Source organism: Hoplias malabaricus, chromosome 10 (assembly GCF_029633855.1).
Source record: "Hoplias malabaricus isolate fHopMal1 chromosome 10, fHopMal1.hap1, whole genome shotgun sequence".
In the NCBI taxonomy this organism is placed as follows: Eukaryota; Metazoa; Chordata; class Actinopteri; order Characiformes; family Erythrinidae; genus Hoplias; species Hoplias malabaricus.
Genome location: NC_089809.1, coordinates 21,422,626 through 21,443,555, shown reverse-complemented (window position 1 = coordinate 21,443,555; position 20,930 = coordinate 21,422,626). Strand labels below are relative to the sequence as shown.

At 38.5% G+C, this 20,930-nt stretch overlaps 1 protein-coding gene across 2 annotated transcripts; it reads left to right on the top strand.

Annotated features, from left to right (window-relative positions):
- Positions 1-408: 408 nt before the first annotated feature.
- syt11b (synaptotagmin XIb) lies at positions 409-17,494 on the top strand. Of its 2 annotated transcripts, XR_010804303.1 has the most exons (5): positions 409-654; positions 8,929-9,860; positions 12,069-12,189; positions 12,648-13,169; positions 13,661-17,494. XR_010804303.1 is itself a non-coding variant. In XM_066682211.1 (4 exons), exons 1-4 carry the CDS (start codon positions 621-623, stop codon positions 12,956-12,958), a joined length of 1,398 nt encoding a protein of 465 aa, XP_066538308.1. In that variant the 5' UTR covers positions 409-620; the 3' UTR covers positions 12,959-17,494. The 2 variants fall into 2 exon arrangements, 1 of the variants encoding a protein (XP_066538308.1); XM_066682211.1 differs by having other exon boundaries at positions 12,648-17,494.
- The last annotated feature ends 3,436 nt before the right edge of the window (positions 17,495-20,930 follow it).

Below are 20,930 nucleotides of genomic sequence, written 5' to 3'. Positions count from 1 at the left end.
CTTTTTCCGAGACAGAATGCAGAATGCTCCGAGACAAAATGGGCGGGGCTTCGGCCGTTGCCGTAGCATCGGATTCACGCGTGCGCAGCGGCACCAGACCCATGATGGGCATTCCGGATCTTTTTTGTGAGTCAGAAAAATTGAATCACCACACAGAGTCGATTCTTGTTACTCTCAGACTCCCCTGCTCTTTTAAATTATCTTAGAAAATAGTAACACACTCTTAGCTCCAGCGTCATGATTTCCCCCCGTAAATTTAATGCGTCTTTATTTACGTCCAAAAACCTAATGTGAGTCGACTTCCATTTTTCATCTTTAAGATCCGAATCAAAGAATTGAAATGATTCAAATTGTGAACTCATTCGAATCAGCTCTACCCCAGCATCATCATCAGCAGCAGCATCACCATCACCTCACCGCTTTAAGAGAGAGAGAGAGAGAGAGAGAGAGAGACAGAGAGACTATTAAACGCAAACCAGCATGAAATTTAAACATGTAATCACGGAGTGTCGATGTGACACGTTTTAGTCCAGAGGAGCAGTAGGAGTTGTTTTTATTGTCGTCCTGTTGTCTCACATTTTGTATTCTGTATTCGCACTGCAACGCGCTCCAACCTCAAAATGGCTGAGATCACTGAAATTCGAGCCGCGTACGGTAAGTAGGCCTGAGCCTTTAATATGTACGAAACGTACTGTAAATTGTTAAAATTCAATTTGTGTGTGTTGAATTTTAGCGTCATGACTATAATACTCAATGTACCTAAACCAAAAACAGGCATTTATTAAACACTAAAGGAGCTTAGTACATTAAGTTCATTGAACTGTAGTCTAATTAATATGTAAATCAGTCAGTTGCATAATTGTTTGATTAAACTGACATTGCCATGTCTTGGAATTTGGGTCATTTCTCTCAGAAAAATATGAGCACATGAGGAACAGATGTGACGCTATTGTTTATTCTCGAAGGTGCTGTAAACCCTTCTTTCGTTACTAATGAACAGAGGCCACAGTTCACCCCAGAACTGATAGAGCAGTGTATCTCTTAAATTAAATGAAGGACACGTTTTGTACTATAAAATCTACATAATGTGTGATTATGAGAAAAGAAACCCACATTTTTCTGTTTTACAATGATGTTGTATTCAAGAGCCCATAAATGGAAAACAGTTTTGTCCTATTTTTAATTCAGCTTACAGCAGTTTAGACATGTCCATTCATATTGGGGTTATATGGAGTGTTTCCACTTGAGCTCCTTTTGAACAAGGCACAATACAGGGCAGCCCATTAGAATAACTGTTGTTGTTATGTAAAGTTTAATTACCAACCTCAGGTGACATATTTAAAAAAAAAAAAACAGGAAAAAGTTGAATAAGAGCCATTTCAGGTTCATGATAACAAGTTTAGATATATTAACAGGGCTTCACAAAACAGGCATGTCTCATAAGTACAGACCTGTGTCCTTGTCTAACCCATTCTCATAATGATCCATAATTTTAACGATCACATTATTTTTATGTATTAATTATTATTTATTTACGAAGCTTTGCAAGTCATTGAAATCGAATTGAATTAAATTGAATACACTTTATTTATCCCAAAGGGGTCATTCATGCTGGGCCCACAAACAGTAGACAACAGAAAAAAACAAATATTTAAATCACCAGAAATAATATCAATCCAAACTGTCATTACTCATTTAGTAGTCTAAAGGCTTCAGGTACAAAGGTTGCTCTTGGTCGCACAGTCCTACATCTTGGACAACGACCATGAGGCAACAATTCAAAGCAAAATTTAAAGCATGTGATGGATCATTCATAATAAGATAAATAATAATAAAAATGAAACAACACTCTCAATAAAAGAGCTATAAAAGTAAATAATTTGATCAGATATGTGCTCTCACATTTTTCATGTGGCATGATTTCATGCTCTACTATGCATCAGACTGATGAATAAATCTCAGTGCCATTGTGTCGGGGCTTGCAGGATGAGACAGGCGGGTGGGGATTATTGAGTCTGAAGTGCTTCATTATTTGCTGAGGGGGGAGAAAAACATCAGCAGTGTGTCCAGATGTGAGGAGACAGATCGGTAGCAGAAGAGTGGAGGATGAAGGCGGTTTGTAGGTCAGACTCCAGCAGTGGACTGGGGCAGGACCTGTTCTGAAAGCATTTAGTGAACCAGATTAGAGGATGCCTGCTAAGCACTTTCAATATATTTCTCTACCCTTGCTTCAGATTAGGACAGATTTGTTAGATCTGTTGGTGAGTTGTTAATGTAAACATCCGTAATGTGGTCAGACAGAGCCTTGCTTCCTTCCTTTATCAGCTTAAGTCGAAGTCAACAGTAGGTTTATCCTATAAACCATTTTAACATGGCCAGGCATGTTCAGAAAAAAAGGAAAAAAAAGATACTTCAGGAGTGGTACTAGTGGTGATGGTGATGGTGATGCCATAGCCTTGTGTGTGATTAATGTAGGTTTTTCTGTTCAAATCTGGTGGGATGATAACTTAGGCAGTAGGCTGTCCATTGTGTCATCTTGTGCCAGAATTGGGATTGAGGAGATCCACCTTCCGGAGTCATGCTACTGAAGAGGAGGCATAGAATAAGCAATGTTTGATCACACAACGTGGGTTGGAGGCAGAAACGGAAAATCCAAATTTGGACAGAGCTATGCACTCAGAGAGTGCTGAGGAATACCAGTCTGCTACATCTAGAAACATCTGAAGAGTCAGTTGGAATTCTGTCATTTCTCACACTCTGAATAATTTTTTTTGTAGAAGTACACTGCAATTTAGATGTGTTACATTCTAAGATGGACTGCCACAGGGAATTCTCTGATCCAGCATCTTAAAAGAAATCCAAAATGTGTCTCTTTGATATACAACCACCCCTGTTAAATCAGGTGTCAGTATAAATCTCAGGAGGATCCATCACTGGAAAAACACACATGGCTCAGAATATAGGTACTTAAAGTAAATCCTTGAATTCTGACTGTTTGTGAAGATCAGAGTGTATTAGAATATCTCAGTGTATCAAATGGTTTCACAGCAGACATTTTGATAACATGTAACTTAAATTTCTAAACATCACCTGAGTAAGTCTGTGCCTGTTACTATTAATTATATAAATTTTTCATATAATATTTATATATATTTTTGTATTATAGATTATATTAAAATCAGGTAATCTACAGAATATTTTGGTAATATATGGGGAAATATCACTAAATAATTATAAACATTACATAACATGGACACAGTTTAATTAAATAATATAGATCAATCATAAAAGCCCCTCTTCAGAGATATTGGTATCTTACCAACCATTAAGCCTTTAAGACCTGACCCTTTTACTAAGTCTGGGCTGGGTTTGTTGAAAGTATCTTAACGCAAAGATGATTCTTAACTGCCAGGATGAACCCCATACTGAATACTCTCTACCAGTTAAGAAGATGCTTATGGGAAACTGGGCTCAGGCTCATCTCGTGGGAGGTGAGGACATGGTTTGGTTTCTCTGGAAACAGTACAGACTTAAAGAACAGATTAAGTTTGTAAAGAAGAGAGCACTGTAAGAAGTCCAAGAGAGGAGATGGCTGGTAATAAACATGCAAAATGTTTCCAGTTACATGTTTTATGTAGAGGGCCAGATGCCAGCAACTGCTTTGCCTCTTGCTGCATCATCTTTCTGTCCTCTCCATTCTCTCTTGGCCTGGCTTATCTGCATAGAGCCTATGTTGCTCTCAGGGCAAGCACTAGCACATCTCAGTCAACGAATAAATGTCGGCGCTGATAACAGATTGCTTGATGAGTGGAATCAGTTTGCTCTGACTGGGCCTGTACTATGCTGGACTATTTAAGATAAGCCCACTCAGCTAACAGTAAAATGGTTATTCTTTAAAGACATGTTATTTGAACAGGACGTGATGTTAGTTGGGTGTCCCAGTAGTATCATTATCACACAGCTCCAGGGTCTTGGTGATGAATGTTCAAACCCTCACTGTCCATGAGGAGCGTGCTGTGTTCTCCCTGTGTCTGTGTGGGATTCCTCTGGGTGCTCCAGTCTCCTCCCACAATCCAAAGTCACATGTTGTCAAATGTAGTCAAATGTGTCCATAACTGTGAATGGCACACTGTCCAGGATGTGTTCAGGGTAGGCTACGGAACCACTGTGACCCTGAACATGATGAAAAAATTTAAGAAAATGAATGATGTTTGTTTGTTTGTTATCAGGTTGTTATCCCTGTCATTGTTGTCTGTTCTGAAAATGTGGAGCAGTGCCACAGAGCAGACCCAAATCATTGCAGCTGTATGAACAATGTACAGCCTTGATGTTACAAAACATGTTTCAATATTTAGTACTTTGCTGCTTACTTCCACCTGAGTTATTCTGCCTTCCTCTCCTTAATGTCCGCAGAGATCTTATAAAGCAGAAAATGCTGCGTCAGGCTCATGTCCAACAGCATTACCAGGCATAATACAATTTCATGCTACAGTCTTTGTGTTATTCAGGTTTTGCTTTTTGGAGTCTGAGTCATACATACACTGTGACTTTGGTGATTGGTGTTGGGACTCACTGACGTCCTGGCTTGAACCTGTAGCACCCTGTTCTGTTTTGATGATGAAGAATCTTGGCTTCTTGCTCATGTCTGGTCTGATGTCAAGGTTTGTCTGATGGCAGATGAGTCCCAGGTTTCAGTCTGTCAATGCTGATTAAAATGCTTTGTAATGATCGTGAATAAAATAATCAATGTAATTTAGATATGGATTTAAAAAAATGCTATGTGCTATGCATGGCTTTGTATTAGTAACACCGTGTCATTTTTGTACTCTTTTTAAAATAAATCTGTTTAAAACAATTGCATAAATTTTTGTGTCCATGAGGGACTTCCTTACTGTAAGACAGGCTAATAGAGTATTACATTTTCAAATGATAATTATTATCATAATTTTTATAATTATGAAGCTGGTGGATGGCGTACTCTATAATGTATCTCTTTGTGAACATACTTCAGTTTTATTTCTGCTGCTAGTGTGTCCTTGCATCAAGCCCTTTTTTTCAGGGTCTATGAGAAAATTCCTAACAATAGTAACCCTATAAATTTCACTTGAGGCCAGTGAATTTTGGACTTTTTTGGGTTGTGATAATTGTTTTGAGGTTAGTGGTGTCCTCGACTAATTTTTTTATTACTTTGTGGGACACTGAGTGTCTGAATTTGACAGTAAGTGTGCATTTTGCCTCTGCGTGTGTGTGTGTGTGTGTGTGTATAGCCCCCTGGGGGTGTTTCCAGGCAACTGGGGCAGCTGACTTTGAGAGAGTTCCAAAATCTGACATCATCCCACTGGAATCCCTGCAGGGCAGTGGTGCCCAATAACAGGAAGCAGCGCTTGTGTCTTTGTCTAGTGATGGATGGCTAAGAGAACATGTAGGAGAAAAGAGGGGGAACTGGAAGGGACATTTAATCATGTCATTTGAGTATCTTTGTGTGTGACCCTTATTTGCTCCTTCGTTTTTCCAGTAGTGCTTCCACCAGCATGATCTAACTTAGCCTTCTATATGACTTCAGAATGTTGTCATTGAAGACATAGGCTATGCATAAGTGAGACTCTTTTTTGTCACGTCACACCAGTGTCAGGCACCAGCAGATGAAAACTAATTAATGTATTTCATAAAAAATAATGTAAAATAATGTAATATTAGATGTAGAGTGATGTTGCCTGTATTTCTTTATGATGCCCATTGTGCTAACAAAGCTTATAAGTGTAGGTGGCAATTTCAAGTCCAGGAACTAAATAGAGATTTGTTTAAACTGCTTTGACATTTCTGAGGCTTATTTGAGAGGTTACGAGAGGCAATGAAATTTGGAATGAAAACCTCAATTAGATTTCTTCACTTTTACTTTTGCCACCACTGATTAATAATATTGTGCAATGATATTGGAATCTTCTGCAAATAATTGTTTTTAGAACACAGATTTGCCCAATATTCAACAAGCAGAGCAGAATATTTAGAGGATGGGTCTATATCAAATATATTTGCATTTTTTTCTCATTTAAATGTATTTGAAAATTTCTAAACAAAAGTTACAATTCTCCGTGATGCAAATGCATGATAAAATGTCAGGTATCAGTGTCATCATGCTTAGCCATGGGGCTGAATTGTTGCTACCACATGAAATTCCACTGTTTGATTCATTGTGTTTGGTACAACACACTGAAAGGCTTTTTGTCAAAAAATCTTAGTTCTTATAAAGAAAAGTCGTTGTTGCATTTTCATTCCATTCATAGAATGCATTATTTCTCCTGTCTGATAATGGCACTATAATAACCACTTATTTTATACATAGTTTTGCATCTCTTATAATATATACTTTATAAATAAAATTTCAAAGCATGTGCTTATCGTTTCCTGCAGATTATACTATGTTGTCTTACATGGCATAGAAATGTATTAATCAGACCGGGCAAATACATTGAATTTCCCTTGTTTTTCCTTGATGAACAAGAATGAACCTTTTCTGTATTTTTATCATTTGCGTAAACTTTCGGTGTGACTTTAAAGAAATTTGTAAATTATACAAAGAATACAGAGGCACATTAGATGACAAGACAGTCTGTATTTCCTCAGAAGCCCACACACACACACACACACATACACACTCACACACACCCTGTCTGCAGTGAGTGTCTCATCTTTTTCTCAAAGGCCCCATTAAGACTGCACACACACAGACCCCACCCTGGCTCTCCAGCATCTTTAACAAAGCACTGCAGCTTCTCCTGCTCAAAGGCCACCAGCAGGGAGGGCTCACTACCTCCCGGGATTGTCTCTATTTTACACTCATTGCTCTCAGTCAGCTAATTGATCCCTTGTCACACCAGCATCTGCATTTTGATTCATAACACATTATATTATTTCTTTGTTGTTTCGAGGACTAAGCAGTAAAAAAGTGGGCTTTTCTTATTTTGCTTAAGTGATTTTCTTATGTTGTTTTGATTTCCTCTCTTGACCCTCTTCCTTTCTTGTTCCTCTCTTGGCCCACCACAAATTATTTATCTCATTAAATATTACTTATTTTATATAATATTTTACTGGATTATATATGCTATTATTTAACACCATTAACACCTTATTTTTTTTAATGATTACTTTTTTTTCACAAATAAGACATATACAGACAGGGTTAGTAAGGGTATTCATTGTAACTGACTAATTTCATTAAAGGCAAAGCCACTTAAATCACTGTCACTGATTTAACTTTTTTTTATCACTGTTAGAAAAAGTAAAATTATTATATATTAGACATTATTTTTATAGTTTAGTATTTTGATTAAACCTATTATGTACAGTAGCCTTTTTAGCTACTTATAAACTGATGGGTGTGAAATATTTTGACCTGCATAAATGCCAGCTTTTCTGTTTATGTATCTATACAAATTCTAGTAAAACACTAAGGCAAATTTGTACAACCAGCTGTAACTATTTTTGAAAAGAAAAATAGACACACATGATTTCTTTGATGTATGGCATAATAATCATAAGCATTGGTGTTTCTTACTGATTGTATTATTTTTAAATTTTAAGCAGGCAAAATGTCATTGCTGGGTGGAATGAAGTCAGATGATGAATGCTTGTGTGCTTATAAGTACCCATTAGCTGGTATTCCCTGCAGTTAGTAATAACTGGTAATGTTGTGAAGATGCCACACCCAAACAGAGTGGTCCGCAGCTTCTTTAAATGCTGGTGTATTTTTTTTTTTCTTTTCATTGTCGTTTCACTTGTGTGTTCCAGTGCCAGGCTGAGAGAGCAATCTCCTGCTGTGTTTGTGTTGAGCTCATTGGTATTCTACCCTCTGCTTCTCCACACCATTTCACCACAGGGAGGCACAGACAAGAGCACAAATAATCAGGCAAAATTAGCACTTCTGTTTTTAGCGCTATGGGTCTGTTAGTGAAAATGAGTTGACTGTTACAGCACTGGCATTTTCTTGGACCAGGACATCAAGCACCAGAACACTCTTTAGATAGAAACAGTCTCCTCCAATACTCCCACCCCTCTCCAAAACAGCTCCCTGCTCTGCTCTACCTCCGCCATCTTCCTAACCAGCCTTTCACTGCCTCCCACTCCTTTTGAATCACATAATACAGTCACATCATGCCTGCTCATTGTGTAATGCCCATTGTGCCAGTACTGTATGACAGTGCCTGCGTCAGACAGCGAATGAATCAGTTGGTGCATGGTGCTGTGTGGTGTGTCCTTCTGTTTCTCACGCCTGCTGTCAAATAGAATACACACTGAATACAGTCCTTCACAAAGCACAAGAATAACACTTTGGTGTCACTGACAAAAATAAAGGTGCTGCAAAGAAGGAATTTCCTTCAGATGTGTATTATGAGATTAACTGCTTGTTTTCAGCCAAATATCTACTTGTGAAACGTAAAAACTGCATTTTACTCCTACAACAACGTTTATTTAAAAACTGTTCCATTCTACCCTCATGTTGTCATAGCTGTTTGTAAAAAAAATCACAAAGAAAGTCCTATTTTAAATACTCTGTACTGTTCTTCTTCTATGGAAACATGAAGCAGTTCTTCTGATGTAAGATGTAAACATGCAATGGCCTCCTCAAACACAATTCACTCTTTGAAGTTCGTGTTTTCTCTCAGTTTATCAAATGACGTTATTTAATGTGCTCATAGTGATACATTAGGGAAGTATCAGTAGTACAATAATGTGTTGTTTGTTCACTGTTATTGCATTACTGACCTTTGCAGAAATGTTATCCAGAAACAATCCCTCTTATTAATCACTGTTGTTTCCACTTCGGTGCTGTAATTATCACAGCTCAATATCAGTGTTTAACGAAGTGTTTATATATATAACAACATCTTTAAACTGACTTTAAGTCTGTTTTTGCTCTCTGTTTCCCAGATATGTCCCCAGTGCTTGCAGGCTTTATTGGTGCTGGTGTGCTGGTGGTTGCTGTGGTGGCGTTAATTCTCATGTGGACCTGCTGCCAGAAAAGGTACCAGAGAATGACTGGCAGTTACAAGCTTCATGGCATCCAGACAGAACATGGCGACCCTTCTGTGGACCCGCCGTACAAGTTCATCCACATGCTGAAAGGCATGAGCATCTATCCCGAGACACTGACCAGCAGTAAGAGGATTGTCCGGCTGGCGCGCAGAGCTGGCGTTCGAGGCGCTGATGTGGAAAAAGCTAGCAGGGGCTGCCCAGTAGTGCTGGTTGATGCAGGCTCAGGGTCAGAGAGCGGCCCAGTAGGGGCACCTCAGCTTCAGATGAGTGGATTAGAGGACAGTTCTTGCTCACCTCCCCGGCTGGAGAGGGAACTGCCCGTCCGTGCAGACTATTGCTGTCTGGACAGCAGCCCTGCCAGCGGCAGCAGCAGCCAGAGCTCCAGCACCACAGCATCCAACACGGCCACCCCCTTCACTCCAGCAGAGGAGCAGGGTCGCGGAACACTGAGCCTGGCCATCGACTACAACTTCCCCAAGAAGGCTCTGGTGGTCACTGTCCTGGAGGCCCGAGGGCTGCCTGCAGTGGACGGACAAGCAGGGAGCGCTGACCCTTACGTGAAGATGACCATCCTGCCAGAGAAGAAGCACCGCGTGAAGACCCGTGTCTTGCGTAGGACGCTGGAGCCGGCATTTGATGAGACCTTCACCTTCTATGGCGTGCCCTACAGCTCTCTCCCTGAACTCTCACTCCACTTCCTGGTATTGAGCTTTGACCGCTTCTCACGGGACGACGTAATAGGAGAAGCACTGGTGCCCCTGGCCGATGTGGACCCCAGTACAGGCAGAGTGCACATTACTCAGCAGATCACCAAACGGAGCATGCAGGTAAGTGCAGAGCTCCCTCACCCTCCTTTGAAAGCAAATTCATACCTGTGCTGTATGGAATAACTTAGTCAGGGTTAATCAAATATGATTTTAGGGGTCACTTACTAAATTTCCACAGATGTGAAAGTCCAGAGATGTCAGGTGAGTGAGAAAAATAAAATAAATGCATAATTTTTATTCTATTCATCCTTATACATGTGGTTTTCGCTGTTGATTTTTCTTTATTTGGTACAAATTAATATTTAAGATGCAATTTGTGCCATGTTTTTGGGCTTAATATTAGCCTCGGCTATGTCAGTGTGCACGGTCAACAAACTAACTGGCTGCTTAATGAATTTTAACAAAATTTCAACAGTTCAGGAGAAGGATTGTTTCTTTTAGGATTTGTGATGTCACGCCATTGGTCTAAATTAAGGTCCAAACCCAGATTGCAGAGCAACTATTTAGGACCGCTGTAAAAGCTCTCTGCTAAATCAGGCTAAAATGTCTCATTGAACTTTGAATTTAGTAGAAAATAAATGGTAGAGCTGAGCTTAACTGGATCTTATTATGTTGCTTTTGATATAGAATGCTTTAACCAAAATTAAATATTGTAATGATGAACTGATGTACTTGTCAAGTTTTTATATGAACATTTTGACTAAATAGTATATTAGATAGTATCAGTAGATACTTAAAGAATCAGGCATTAGTATCAGGGTCAGAAGGGAAAAAATGTGTTGGTAGGAGAAATATTCAAAATGACTAAGATATGAATTCACAGAAGAGACTTACTACCGAGTGTTCAGGCAGTTAAACCTGTACTGCACAACAAATAAGAACAAATATACAAACCAGTCTTCATGGTATTTTATATAATCAATGTTCTGTACACAGTATATGGATATAGGGGGACATAGGTTGTGTACTGGTTGTGTCCCTTTTAAAGACTAGTTATGTACATAGTAACACATAGAAACATAGTTGCACACACCTGTAGATGTCATTAGGTGATTGGGTAATACACACATTTACAACAATATTGAAACAGCCAGTGGGAAAAAATCCTCAGTTTCAATACTGCATGAGATGTAGTGTGTCTGATGATGCATTTGTATGCGTCATTCACTCATAAGCCCATATTCCATGACCATCTGTGTAATTGGAACATTAGTCACTTGTGAAGTGGTTTATATGCATACTTGTGGGGACAGTGCTGTAGGTTGCATAGACTGAATATTACACGCAACTCTGGTTCTGTAACAGTTGCAGCGGCTTCAGAGCTGTTTGAACTGCAGCTGTTGAAGTCCCTGAACAGCAGGAATCGGCTTAGACTATCACCAAGTATTTTTTTTCTATAATATCATAATAATTTAGCATGATGTGAAGTAACGGTGACTGCAACAAAATGTCTAAATTTGCAGACCACAAAAAAGGGCAAGTAGAAAGCTGAAATATTTTTATATTTTTATTTTTATTTCTGAAGAACAAAGTGTGAAACATCAAATAACATGTAATGACAACTGTATTCATATTCCTTACATAGTTGTGGGAGGAAACATATGGGTGTGGCTGTTCTCTAAAAGTTAGGTTAAGTTGTGTTCATACTGATATATTCATATTCTAAAAGTCAAATTAAAGGGGTTTTGTACTATTAATATATTATGCATGGTTCTTTAGTGAAGGCTTGACACTTTGTAAAACTGTTTTAAATATGAACAAGTCGTTTTGCTAAAAGCAAAAGCTGCAGGGGGAGACAGTTATAATCTGAGCAGCAATATTGTGCTGGCTGTAAGAGTATTGGTTGCTTTGTAGAGTTAAATGCAGGCTTAGGTGCAGCTTGGGCTTCAATTACAGGGCTGGTGCTCTTTTTTGCTGATAAACAGCTGCCTTTCCTAGTTGCCTGTGAGAATGAAAACCTGAGGGCTGAAGTTGGAATATATAAAATAAACCCAAGATGCCGAGCAGGTTTATAGAGGCAGATTTTCCTGGACTCTATGCTAAATAGCACAATTGTGTTTTTATTATGTGAGTTTTGTAAAACAGCAGGAGGTCTACTGCAGAGCACAATGAAGAATGTTTATACCTTGTATTTACTGCCATTCTAGACAATAGCTGCCTTCTGTTCATACACATGCTTCAGGCATCATTGCTAAATAAATATAATGGATTATGAATGAGTAGGAGTAATGTGACTGTACTGAAAAAGAATATTGTGTGATTTTACAGTGTGTGAGCCGTGGGGAGCTGCTGGTTTCTCTGTCCTATCAGCCTGTATCTCACAGGCTCAGTGTGGTGGTCCTGAAGGCCAGACATCTTCCCAAACTGGACATCACCGGCCTGTCTGGAAGTGAGTACAAACACATGCTGTACACACATGCACCAGTTTGTTGTAAATAAACAAGAGAACCCACTCAGATCACACTTAGCTCTTCATTAATTTTGTGTACACTGTTCAGTGTGGTTTAGGGAACAGTATGGTATATTGGGAACTATAAAAATGCATAGAGCCAAGCACTGCAGTCATCCATTTTAGACCAGAGTGCTGTGCTAGCATGTAGACATATGGATTCTGGTTTAGACTCAAGTTTTGCAGTTTCTATATTTAAACTTATATAATAATTTAAGAAATTACAAATTAACAGTTTAAAAAAATAATAATAAACTGTTACTATTAACGCAATGGTCAGTCAAGTCTCAGTTCAACACTGTATCAGGCAAAAATTGGAAAATTATTTTAAAATGTATTGATGTATAAAATAAAAATGCCTTGAAATAATGTCGTTAATATCCCTCCTTTTCTCTCAGATCCATATGTGAAAGTGAATGTGTTCTATGGCCGCAAGCGCATTGCTAAGAAGAAAACACATGTAAAGAAGTGCACACTGAATCCTGTCTTCAACGAGTCCTTCATTTACGATGTACCCGCTGACCTGCTACCTGACATCTCCATTGAGTTCCTGGTTATGGACTTTGACCGCACCACTAAGAACCAGGCTGTGGGTCGTCTGGTGTTGGGTACACACAGTCCCTGCCCTTCTGGCGCCACCCACTGGCAAGAGGTCTGCCAAAACCCACGCAGACAAATCTCCAAATGGCACAGCCTCAGTGAATTCTAAGGCTCCAGTTCTCTTTCCTCTGCACACATAGAAACGACTACATGCACACACACATATGCGTACACACGCACACACACACACACACACACACACACACACATGCAAAAATATTAAACACAAATAGACAAGGGAGATCACAGGCCCAAAGGCAGATGCCTGTGTACATCAATTGCTTGAAAAGAAGACTAAAGGAACACCAAGTGAAAGAGAGGTACTAAAGATGGACTTTTTAAGAAACAAAATGGACTTCTGCTGTTTAGTGATAGCTCTGAAATAATAATCATTTTTAAATAATGCTGTACACTGTACACACACAAACACATACATGCATATCACTGAAGAATAGTAACAAAAGAGACCAAAATATTACAGTGTACACAATTCTGAGACTGTTATGAGTACAACCTCTTGATCTAAGCAGTTGTGATTGTGTTTATGTTTAAATTAAGATGTAAAATGTCTGCCTCTACAGACCTCTCAATGCACTGCTCTGTCTCACTGTACCGCATGTCTGAATAACACAAGATTTACTCTAAGGAAAAAAAAACCCTAGAAATAAGCAAGGAGTAGTCAGTACTGAGAGTTAGTGTCGCTTGTCACATTGAAGTTAAATGCAACCGTTGTTGTTCATCACATTCATTCTTCAGCTGTGTAATGACTTCTGGATTACATTTGTTTTCTAATGCCTATTTATTTTAATAGGAAATCAGCATCTCCTCCTGTTTCGCTAGAGTATGAAGGGTCATAGTTGTCAGAATATAGATGAACCCCAGTCATGGTGAGTAGCGTGCTATAGCACATTGAGGGGAGTTAATGGAATTATTTGTAATTTTATCTTCTTTGCAACTTGTGGTGAACAGTGTTAACTTAAGGGCACTGACGTTTCCACTGTCATAACAAGTTCAGGTTAAAATGGCTTCATTTTTCTTATTATTCTATTCTCCACACATCATCCACTTTGTACAAATCGCAGAGTGAAACCATGATATCAGTCACCATCTACTCAGAAATCACTCTGAATCTGTTGTACTGTAACTGTACTGTCACACGTTCAAAGTCCATGTTTTTCCACCACACAAGTTGCCTACTTTTATATATATATATATTTCCCGTGCTGCACGCCATTTGCTCTTTGAAGCAGTTTGTTTCTTCTCTGGGGCTCAGTGACACTGTAAATATTTCACAGAATGAAGACAGGAGTGTCTGTGGGTATTTACTTGGGGGTTGTTAGATATTGTAATGTATGCACTGGACACCACTGGCATGTTTTCTGGAAGCCTGATAATTATGATATGGTGTGTGTTAGTAAACATACTGAAGGCGATCTCTATTTATATAGAGGAAAAATTTGGCTGGGTTAATATGTTTTAATGATAAAGTCTTCACTGATAATTTGACTGTAGGTCAGTAAAGCCTGTTTTTGGGATTCACCTACCATGGTGTTTGTAAAGTGCTGTTCATAGAGGAATAGAAGGACACAATGTATTACAGGATTTTGAAATTGTAGCAGTTTAATGCCATTTTTTTAGTACCAATATTAAATTACAAGCCAAACATGACTCAACTGGTTAATTAACTCATAGCTCCCAACTAACAACAGTTACAGTGCAAGCTCAAACATTACCCAACACTTTCCTCTGGTTTCAGTTTAGCACCAGTCAGAACAGAATCGGTTTCAGAGTAACAATGTGATTAAATGTGATAACATTTATTGCTTTCTTTTACTTAAACATAAACTATATGAACAAAAATATGTGGACAAACCTCATATAACTAAATATAGATGTTAAATTAATTTCCATTGCTCCAACTGTATAAAATCAAGCTCCTAGCCATGCAGTGTGCCTTTAAGAATGGGTCTTCTAAAAAGCTGAATTCAAGTGTAGTACTGTAATACAGTGGTATGAAAAAGTTTGGGCACCCCTGATAATTTTCAGGATTATGCTTTATAAATTATTGGTTGTTCAGATCAGCAATTTCGGTTAAATATATCATATAGCAGCATTCTTGTTGAAGCATCCAGCCCTGGCTCAACTTCAACTTTGTCAATGATTCTTAGGGTGACCAGATCTGAGATGGTGAAATCAGTCCACAGCACCTTATTCCAAAATAAAGCTGGCTCGTCTAAATGTGATTTACCATACCTCAAGCAACTCTGTCTGTGGCGTGTGTGCAAAAAGGCTTCTTCTGCATTACTCTCCCATACAGTCTCTCCTTGGGCAAAGTACACTGAATAGTTGAACGATGCACAGTGACACCATCTGCAGCAAGATGTTGTAGGTCTTTGGAGCTGGTCTGTGGGTTGACTATGACTGTTCTCACCATCCTTCCCCTCTGCTTATCTGAGACTTTTCTTGGCCTTCCACTTCGGGCCTTAACTAGAACTGTGCTTGTGGTCTTCCATTTCCTCACTATGTTCCTCACAGTGGAAACTGACAGCTGAAATCTCTGAGATAGCTTTTTGTATCCTTCCCCTAAACTATGATGTTGAACTATCTTGAGGTCATTTGAGAGTTGCTATGAGGCTCCCATGTCGCCACTCTTCAGAGAAAATGCAAAGAGGAGAAAAACTTGCAATTGGCCCCATTAACCCTTTCTCATAATTGGATTCACCTGTGTATGTAGGTCAAGGGTCAATGAGCTTACAAAACAAATTTTGTGTTCCAATAATTAGTGCTAAAGGTATTCAAATCAATAAAACGTCAAGGGTGCCCAAATGTATGCACTTGCCTACTTTTGTTTAAATAATTATTGCACACTTTTGTAAATACTATAAACTTCATTTCACTTCTCAAATATCACTGTGTTCGTCTGCTATATGATATATTTAACTAACAACCGATGATTTTTAAAGGAAAATCCTGAAAATAATCAGGGGTGCCCAAATTTTTCATACCACTGTATGATGCCACCTTTGCAAATTTCTTCCTTGCTATATATTCCATGACCAGCTGTGGGTAGTATTATTAAAAAGTGGTAATGTTGAGGAATCAAACCAAATCATGCATTTACAGAGCGGGATCACAGATTGCTGAGGTTCACAGTGCGTAAAGTCACCATTGCCCTACTGACTCAAAACTGCAGAGTTCTAAACATCCATTTGCATGAACATCAGCACAAGAACTGTTTCCTGCTTCATGGCATGGGTTTCAATGGCCAAACATCTGCATGCAAGCCTTAAATCACCACGCACAACGCCTAAAGCAGAAACATTCTGTGTGGTGACAAATCACGCTTCTGTATCTCGCAGCCTGATGGACAAGTCTAGTTTAGTGAATGCCAGGAGAGTGACACCTGCCTGACACTAAAGTTTGGTGGAGAAGAGCTAATGCTGTGGTCTAGGCCACTTAATTCCAGTGAATTGCTGAATTTTGATGTTTCAGCATACCAAGACATTCTGGCATTCTTCTGTTCCAGCATGATTGTCCCCCTGTGCACAAAGCAAGGGCATGGTTGAGTGAGTTTGGTGCGGACAAACTTGACTGGTCTGCACAGAGCCCTGACCTCAACCACACCTAACACCTTTGGGACAAACTAGAATGGAGCCTGTGAGCAAGGCCCTTTCAACCAAAATTAGTGTCCAAAATTCCCAGTCTCAGTCCAAAACCTTTTAAGAATAATCAAAAAAAAAGTGGAAGTTTGGGACCAACTCTATATTAATTTATATGGATTTAGAATAGAATGACATAGAATCTCCTGTAGGTGTCCCAAATACTTTTGTCCATATAGTTGAAATACCTCTACTTAGTAAATTTAACTCATAATCTGTTAATTGTAATATAAACAGAAAATAATTGCAGTTAGCTAAATATGTGATTACCACATATAGTCGCGATCAGACAATTTTTTAATAATTAAGACAAGCCTATTAGTCTTTTTAAATGTAAAATGAAATGACTGCCTATTTTCTTCATACTGCTCTTCTTTCAGACTTTTTCTCAGTTGGAGACTGATACGCATAGGCTACCTTTACCTACATTTGATATAGTCATCTAATGGATATGGTGCCAACTGCTAGGTTCACGAAAGAAAAGGGCTTCTCATCTTTCAGGCTTCAAGTGCTGTAGTTAAACTCCAAATGAAAAAGCAATTTCTTCGCTCACCTCTCAGTAGCTTTCCTTACTGTAAAAAGTGCTTTTGTATCTTATTGCCAGTATTATGAAATTGGCTGGAAATATTCAAAACATAGAAAAAGTTATCAGTAAGGTTGTGATTATGATTACACTGGTGCAAAAAATATCTTGGAAGAACATATAGTGTGAAAATATTAGGAAAAATAGAGAAAGAAAAGTGTGAATAACTGACATACATGGCCGAATGCTCAGAGACATTTGCTGAATATAACACACTAATCTGTATGTTGGTGTTCTTACACACACTGAATGTACAAATTAAATGTGATTCAAAAGTGAATTTCAGACCCCTGTTGTACTTTCTCCCCATTTCAGCATTTCGCAATTGAGATTCAGACTTGAGATTTTTCATTTTTAACAGACGGCCTATCAAGCTGGCTTACAAAAGGTGAATGGGAAAGTGTTGTTATGTGAATGATGATGGGAAGACATTTGTGAATAATTTGTGTATATTTTACCACATTTTAATAAATAAAAATATTTAAGTATTTATATTTTAAATATAAAATATATTTTATATATTTATATTATAATCAGGGTGCAGCAGGTAGTGTTGCAGTCACACAGCTCCAGGGTTTCTGGAGGTTGTGGGTTGGATTCCCGGGTGACTGTCTGTGAGGAGTTTGGTGTGTTCTCCCCGTGTCCGAGTGGGTTTCCTCCGGGTGCTCTGGTTTCCTCCCACAGTCCAAAAACACACGTTGGTAGGTGAATTGGCAACTCAAAAGTGTCCGTAGGTGTGAGTGTGCGAGTGAATGTGTGTGTGTGCCTGTGTTGCCCTGTGAAGGACTGGCGCCCCCTCCAGGGTGTATTCCCGCCTTGCGCCCAATGATTCTGGGTAGACTCTGGACCCACCGCGACCCTGAACTGGATAAGCGTTTACAGATAATGAATGAATGAATGAATGAATGAATATTATAATCATATTATAAACATATATGTTTAACGCTGAGTTAATAATCTTATGATGTTACACAGTAAGCTGCTTTAACAACCTGCCTGAAGCCTCACAGCTCCATACCACTCTCACTTTTCTTATTCGCGGTCTATTGTTTGTGGCAATTCACTTTAAAAACAGCATAAACAACAAATGTCAGGAAACAGCCATAGGGAAATTTGAGTCCTCTTTGGAAATAGGTGTTGGGAATACTGATCAATAATATTTCTCACCTTGGGTCTCTGAGGTTTTTGGAGTGTTCCTCCCATGTCTGTGTGGGTTTCCCACAATGCATGGGTAATTTGAATTGCCTACAGGTGTGAATGTGTGATGCCCTACAATGGACAACCAGGTGTATTCCTGCCTTGTGTCCTATGATAACCTATCAATACTGGACCTGGCAACATGGAAGAAGTACTTACATAAGATGACAGTGTTTCACAATTTAATGTCATAAACTACACCATAACTACACCATATGAAGTACCTCTTCCAATACTTTATATTTTCTCTCTGTTATTTAAAATATACATTTTTGTGTCTATATTTTAAGGCTCTGAGGAAACTCGTTTCCTTTATTAGGCAGGATCCAATTAAATGTAGCATGAATCATAATAGACGTCACATTTTATGCCATTTGTCAGAACACAGGACTAGATCACTCTCAAGAACTACTAATGAATAGGATCATTGGGACCCATAAAAATGGCTGTCTTCTCATTACAGAAATGTGTGTTACAATTAGCCGACCAGTACTTTACAACCAGCAGTGGTCTGGCTAAACTTTGCTTACCTGGCCTTGTTCTCTAAGGATGCATAATTCCCACTCATATTTCTTTCTGCTTTAGGCTTTCCAGCAGTTTCTGTTTAAGATTAAAGATTAAAAAGTGCATGACCTCCCAGTCTTAGCTTGGTTGATTCATATTCATTCAGCAAATCTCTCATTATTGGAGCTGGAAATTCCCATTTTCTTGGGAAATGAGCTGAGAAATCCCCAGTGGCTGACTTTAATATCTAGAGATAATTATGCTAAACAACAACTGTACATTGAGTAATGTTATATGTGACACATTAAATCTGAAACATCCATAAAGTCAATGTCACTAGCACACCACATAAAATACATCTCTGGCTTTAATGACAAATAAAGGAGCCTGAAGTTCTGGAGACATTTCTAAGGGCAAATGTAAGAGAGATCTGGTTCACGTCAAATGAAGTTATAATAGAAGCCATTGATCAGGGTTTTGATGAATGGCTATCACGGCTGTGTGATGACCTTATTCTACTTCCTCTCTCCTGATGGATTCGTTTCTCAGAAAATAAGCTTCTATCAGCCATTCACAAATTCGGATTAGTCACAAGTCCTTAACACTACATGAACTTCCTTACTTCCAAGTTTTAAAATTCCTAATAAAAGAATAGCACTATAGTCTCCACTCTGATACTGCAACAGTACTGGCATTGACCTTAGTAGTAACTTTAAAAGAATTCTGTCAGTATCATGATTTTATTAAGGTATTTCATCTGCTGTTATTGGAAAATGGTAAATCATTTTTGCTTGAGAATGATACAAAAACAAACTCATATTAATGGCTTCAAGAATGGCTTCAGCTTGAATCTGAACCTCAGCAAAACTGAGCTTGCATTCATCCTGGGAGCTACTGGTCCTTCCCAGGATCTCATTATCTTCTTCAAGAACTTGTTAGACACTGTAAAGCAGTCTACAACTTTAACTTTAGGCTCACAAGTTATTGCTCTCAACTCATGTTTCAAACCTGTCTAGTTCTGACAGGTTTCACATCTAGATTTTTGTGAAGGATTTGACTACCTGCCACTCAAGAGGTTCCCCAGGTGCTTCTGCTCACCGCATGATGGCATTCGTCACAACCTGAAGTGTTCTTCAAACAGTTCCAGATTACAGTATGGCTTGGCTTGATCCAACATCCTTCAGATGTCATGACCAGCTATTAGAATTTTCTCTGTCCTGGCTCAGAGGCAATGGAATGAATTTTTTCTGGGTTTTAGTGTTCCTTATTTTCTTCAAATGCAGACCGAAGACTACTTCAAGCAGACATAAAACCACTATTTCAATAATTACCATTAATGGAGGTGCACTAAACTAAGTCTTGCATTTTAAGAACTCTTCTTGTTTTTGGTATTGCTTTCATTATATATAGGTTGTATATCTCTCATTCTAGGTACCAGCACTAACCCTTGTATCCATTATCTCAGTTCAGAGGTATGCGGAGTCTGTGTGTATGGTCTAGGAAGCATTCTGTGTAAGCTGTATCTAGACATGAGTGTCTATGTTAAATGCCATATATGCAAACACATTCAAGTATTTTGGTTGGTATTCTGTATTTGTAAACCCTGTATCAGAATTGAAAATATATTTTACTATTCTACCTTTTACTGTACCAAAGTCAGTACCTTGATTCATTCATCATGTTCATGTTGGGCACAAGGTAGAAAAACACCCTTGACATATATACTTTTCTACATCTCTGCATAAATGTAACCTAAAACCTTCATGACATTTTCATACAAGTCATAAATATCAATAAGGAGAACCAAATCAAACAAATAAGATAATATATTAATTGGTATTATGGAAATGGTTATAAAATCATCTGGCGTTTAGACTCCACCGATCCAAAGTCAGACAGCTTGTGTACAAATGGAGGAATTCCAGCACTGAACTCTTCAAGGACATGAATTTACTTTTTATCACTTGGCTGACTTTTATCTTACTTCAATAACACTTCAATAAAACAGTTAAATACAATGCTTGGAACCAAATGAATGAAGGGTGGAAATGTACTGCTAGTATTGTATTTACAGTACACTCTTAAAAAAAAGGTCCAAAATGTGATATAAATGAGATATGTGATGTGTGACACATTTA